This window comes from Sinocyclocheilus grahami, unplaced genomic scaffold, assembly GCF_001515645.1.
Source record: "Sinocyclocheilus grahami isolate Dianchi unplaced genomic scaffold, SAMN03320097.WGS_v1.1 scaffold1227.1, whole genome shotgun sequence".
Classification (NCBI taxonomy): Eukaryota; Metazoa; Chordata; class Actinopteri; order Cypriniformes; family Cyprinidae; genus Sinocyclocheilus; species Sinocyclocheilus grahami.
The window spans coordinates 55,515-60,474 of record NW_015506406.1 but is presented as its reverse complement, the minus strand read 5'-3'; the positions used below and the strand labels follow the sequence as shown (position 1 = coordinate 60,474).

The window sequence follows — 4,960 nt, the reverse complement described above, 5'->3', positions numbered from 1 at the left end:
AAAATATAAAAATAAGGAGGAAGCAAGCCTGATGCCTGGCCCGTGTCGGAGCTATGACGTGAAAATTGTCCCGAAGCCATAAATAAGTTGGGGCCGTTGGGCTCGGGCTGAAATGCAGGGCTCTAAAGCGCAGCTTGTTGCATTTAAGCAGCAAAAATACACACAAAATGACACCAAAATGGCCATCCTGGCCACACAGTTAAATAAATGATAATATTCAGTGATGTGAAATGTGGAGTAACGTCTGGCGCAGTTGCAGCTTGTACTTATTACTAAAACAAGAAAGCAAATGAGTAGCATTATTAGTCATTCATTTTAGTTAACATATGCTATGATAATTTGAAAAGATTTTTATTCTTATTGTAAAATAATGGAACATTTAAGTCATGAATATTGTCTCAAAAGTCATGGAAATTTATTGGTAAAAATGTGTACGAACCCTGTAGATCATAGAGGATTTGAGAGCTGTGTTTAGTATGTTTGAGCTTCGTGTCCACTCTGGCATTTTAAGTAAATCTTTCAGTGGTCAAGCTGGAGGTTTATGCCAAGTATATCTGCTAATATTTTATTTTTGTGATGCATATCAGTCATTGACGTTGCCAAAACCTACTTACTTTTTATTGTTAGTATTATTTTAGTAAAAATTACTGTGTTGCATTATTATTTGATATATATTTATAAACTACCATTTAAAAGTTTGGGGTCAATAAGATTTTTATTTATTTATTTTTATTCAGCAAGGATGCATTAAATTGAACGAAAGTGACAGCCAAGACATTTATAATGTTACAAAAGATTTACATTTCAAATAAATGCTGTTCTTTTGAACTTTCTATTCAACAAAGAATTCTGGAAAAAAAAATTATTACAGTTTTCACAGAAATATTAAGCAGCACAACTGTTTTCAACATTGATAATAATCAAAAATGTCTCTTGAGCAGCACATCAGCATATCAGAATGATTTCTGAAGGATCATGTGACTGAAGACGAGTAAACATAACGGGAATAAATGATATTGCAAAATATATTAACCTTTCTTTTAAATTGTACGAATATTTCACAATATTGCCGTTTTTAATGTATATTTGATCAAATAAGTCCTTAGTGAGCATAAGAGACTTTCAACAACAAAAAAACATACTGACCCCAAACGTAGTAGTATGAAAATAATTATTAGTTGTATTATTAGCCACAATTTGTGCATCCCTAGAATTTTGCATGATTTAATAAAAATAATCTATTATATATTCTTCTCTGTGATTTATTTATTAGTATCTTATTTAGAAAACAAATACCTTCTGAAATCATCTAGCTAATAATTCCATGTTATTCTCAACTGAACCTCTTTCCATAGATCCTGAAAGCAGATGAAAGTGAGTTGAACCGCTGGTGCTCACTGAGGAAGACCTGCATGTACAGGTACCACACAGTAGTTTTTGTGATTGATATGAGCTAGCCTGGAGCTATAGTGAAGTTTCCGAATATATAGTGATACCATTTAATGATATTATCAGGGATAATAACTTTAGCTAAATAAATACATTTTTGGAATAGGTTTTTGATGAGTTTTGTTACATTTCTCCTTGTTTAGGTCAGAGAGGGAGGAGCTATGTGACGTGAAGAACTTCCAGATCAAAGCACGGAATAACAAGAAGAAACAGCAAGTGTTTGTGTCTTTGTATAATGAGTAAGTGTTCCTTTAAACACCATAATCATGACACACAATGTCAACCTCATACAAATGAAAACCGAGCGTGGCTTCTTTACACAGGGACGAAGGTCAGGAAGAGCTGATGGAGCCCAAGGGGAAGGTGGGTAAGAAGCGAAGGGATCGTCTAAAGCGGTCTGAGGTCAAGATGGAGAAGTCAGAAGATACATCTGAAAGCCCTGTAGTTGACGGCATAGACCAAACAGACGTCCAGGACCTCAAAGAAGTCGCTGTACAGGATGAAGGGGAGGATGATGAGGAGTTCCTGGTTCCTAAGAAAAAGAAGAAGCTGGAAGAGACTGCTGTAACCCCGAAAGAGGAGGTGGCCAAGGAAAGGACTGAAAAACCTCAATGGCTTAAAAAGAAAATGAGGCACAGGGGCGGATGCCTACTTTCCAGGTCCATGACGGTGAAGATGGCTGGAAGAGAGTTCAGCAGACAGAGACTCCAAGCCTACGGGCTGAATCCAAAGAGACTCCACTTCAGAGAGCTGTACAGACAGAAGAGAAAAGAGCGGGAGAAAAAGGAAAAGCGGCAGAAAAAGAGCAAACCGTCATGCTGAAAGTAAACCGTTTGTGTTTGGCATATTGAATTTTAGTGTATTTTTGTTTCACAAGGGACCAGAAACCGTGAAATAGTAAGCTTTCTCATTTTAATACCTTGCTTGAATCTTGAAAGTTTCTGGTTCGTCAGTGTCACGAATGGATTTTATCTATGTTCCTAAAATAATAAAAAAGAATAGTTGTAGTAGAAATAAAGACACTTCTTTCACAAGACTTTTCATATTGTGTGTTGAGCGCTCTGCTTACAGTTGTCAGAATTAGTTACTGGGTTTTGATGGAGTTACACCAGATTCTCTTTTAAAATAGAACAAATCCAAAGATTGTATTACCTACATTTTCAATTGCAGGCATATTATAACTACAACTTATGATTCATAGAGAAAACGTGTTCTTTTCAATACAATAAAGATATTTCCGATTAAGTGGCATTTAATCTTAAACTTAATGTTCATGTATTACTTCTTAATTAAAGCTTTATTATTATTATTAAAGCCTTCTAGTGGCTTTGCTTGCATCGCTTTGGGGCTTTGCTTTGGTTTGGACTTTTGACAAGCGCGGTTTAGGTGTCTCAGATAGTTGCCTGACAGTAATTCTAGCGTCTATTTAAAATAACCTCGACTAGTTGCGAAGAGCACATTCTGGATTTTATATAATTGAATGCATTAAAACAATGATCAAGATGGAGGGAAAACAAAAGCTTGAAGTACTGAAGCTGGTTTTTATTCAGGCGCGTTTCTGAAAAGCGCGCCAAGCAGCCGCCAGTTTGAAATCCGGATAAACAGCGCGTGGAGCGGGTGAGACTATTTGCTCTTGAATCTATAACAATAAACCTGTATATTGTATTAATAAGTGTTATTTGTGGAAGAGTTCTAAAGCGCCACATTGACTACATCCATAAATCATGTGTTTGTGGATGCGTTATTGTGTGGTTGTTTTTAGGCCGTTTTTTTTATCATGTTGATGTTTACTAAACAACAGTCTCTCATTTTAATATTAGTTATACACCTTTCGTACTATACTATATACTTTAACAGCTAATAGAGCTACTGATTCGCAGTTATTTTTGTTGAATGTGTGAAGCGTCAAGAAGAATGTGTTGCAAACTTCAAACCAACCGTTTGCATAGTTTGCATGTATGCAGGTATATTATTTATAGCTGTAGATGAATGAGACATTTAATGAAAAATATAAATATTTCTGGGGGGGAAAAAAGCATTACTGAAAATACAAATTTGTAATTTGGTGCCAGTGAAAATGTTGGCAAGAACTCTTATTGTTGGTTAAAAATAAATCTTGTCGAGCACTGAATAATATCTAACATATAATACAGCAAAACTGTTAAATAAAAAGTAGCCTTCATATTTCTGGTTTGACTTCCAGTTAAAATGCATTGATTATAACTCACTACATAAATATGTATCCTTTTTTTTCAGTGATATTTATATTTGTTTTCAGTATTTCACCACTGCTTTAGCTTGTTTACTAATCTTTAAATTTTTTTTTTTTTACTGTGAAACTTGTTAACTATGACATATTGCTTGCTTTGCTCCTCATTTGTAAGTCGCTTTTGGTGAAAGTATCTGCAAAAATGAAAAAATGTTGCATACAGCTTCACCTCCATATGTGCTGCATTTTTCTGCAGAAGCATTATTAATGCAGACATGGCACAGAACGATGCGATGCATGACGATGACCTTGCGAAATCAGGGGAAGCATTGATTGAGTTCATCAAGAGCAGTAAGGCAGAGAGCGCTCTTCGAGGAGCGAGAGAGAACCTGCAGGAGTTCTTTGACCACCACATCAAGACCAAGAAGACCACAACCGAGCTCTTAAATGGTATTCCTTTACTACTAATGCTAACTTTGAGCTTACTAATTAATATAAACGTACAAAATGCAATGATAAAAGCTAAATACTTCTTTCTGTGTTGTCTTCTTTTTAAGGTCTTGTACATGCCGAGGAAGAGGTCGGTCAGAAACTTCTGGATTTAGAGCGGCAGAAGAGCCAAATGGCGCAGGAGATCGAGAGGATGGAGCAGGAAGTACAGCGGAGCCTCTCCAAAAGCCAAATCCTGGACTCCGAGCAGGAGTATCCTTCAGTATGATGTTTCCCCTCAGACCTGAACCAGAACCTGCTCTCATTATAATAACTGGCCTGAATCAGGATCAGAATGAGCTTTATTCGCAAGTGTGTGCGCAAACACACAAGGAATTTGTTGTGGTTTCCTGGAGCTCTGGGTACATACATGCAAACATACATATAACACAAGAGAATACAAAGAACATTTAAATTACAATTAAACTACTAACCCTAATATAAAAAATAAATACATTAAAAACAATGAAGTAATATACATCAAGATCAGTAGGTTAATGTACAGATGTGTGCATTTATGTACTGTATATACAACTTTTAGTAAAATTTCAGTGCGAGGCACACAAATTTGCAGATTGTAAAAAATGTTTTAAAGGTGACATATCATGAAAATCTGACTTTTCCAGGTTTTAAGTGCTATAATCAGGTCCCCGGTGCATCTACCAACCAAGGAAACGTGAAAAAGATTAACCCAGTAACTTTGTTTTGGGAAGCCTTTTTCTGCAAGCGTCTGAGAAAACGAGCGCGTCTGATTTCGCTCCCTTGGTGACGTGGCAAAGGGATCTCATTATAATATTACCGCCCCTTAATCTG

The 4,960-nt window shown here is 36.1% G+C and overlaps 2 protein-coding genes across 3 annotated transcripts in view; both read left to right on the top strand.

Moving 5' to 3' along the window:
• Positions 1 to 2,500, top strand: part of LOC107568248 (protein KRI1 homolog) — a 13,103-nt gene extending 10,603 nt beyond the window's left edge. For both annotated transcript variants that reach the window (XM_016254182.1, XM_016254181.1), the window contains exons 17-19: positions 1,356 to 1,420; positions 1,593 to 1,688; positions 1,773 to 2,500. In XM_016254182.1, the coding sequence (XP_016109668.1) occupies positions 1,356 to 1,420; positions 1,593 to 1,688; positions 1,773 to 2,271 (660 nt within the window). In that variant the 3' untranslated portion in view covers positions 2,272 to 2,500. The remainder of the gene's footprint in view (positions 1 to 1,355; positions 1,421 to 1,592; positions 1,689 to 1,772) is intronic.
• Positions 2,501 to 2,902: 402 nt separating this feature from the next.
• Positions 2,903 to 4,960, top strand: part of spc24 (SPC24 component of NDC80 kinetochore complex) — a 6,256-nt gene continuing 4,198 nt past the window's right edge. The window contains exons 1-3 of the mRNA XM_016254169.1: positions 2,903 to 3,066; positions 3,915 to 4,108; positions 4,216 to 4,360. Coding sequence (XP_016109655.1) covers positions 3,934 to 4,108; positions 4,216 to 4,360 — 320 coding nt within the window. The 5' untranslated portion in view covers positions 2,903 to 3,066; positions 3,915 to 3,933. The remainder of the gene's footprint in view (positions 3,067 to 3,914; positions 4,109 to 4,215; positions 4,361 to 4,960) is intronic.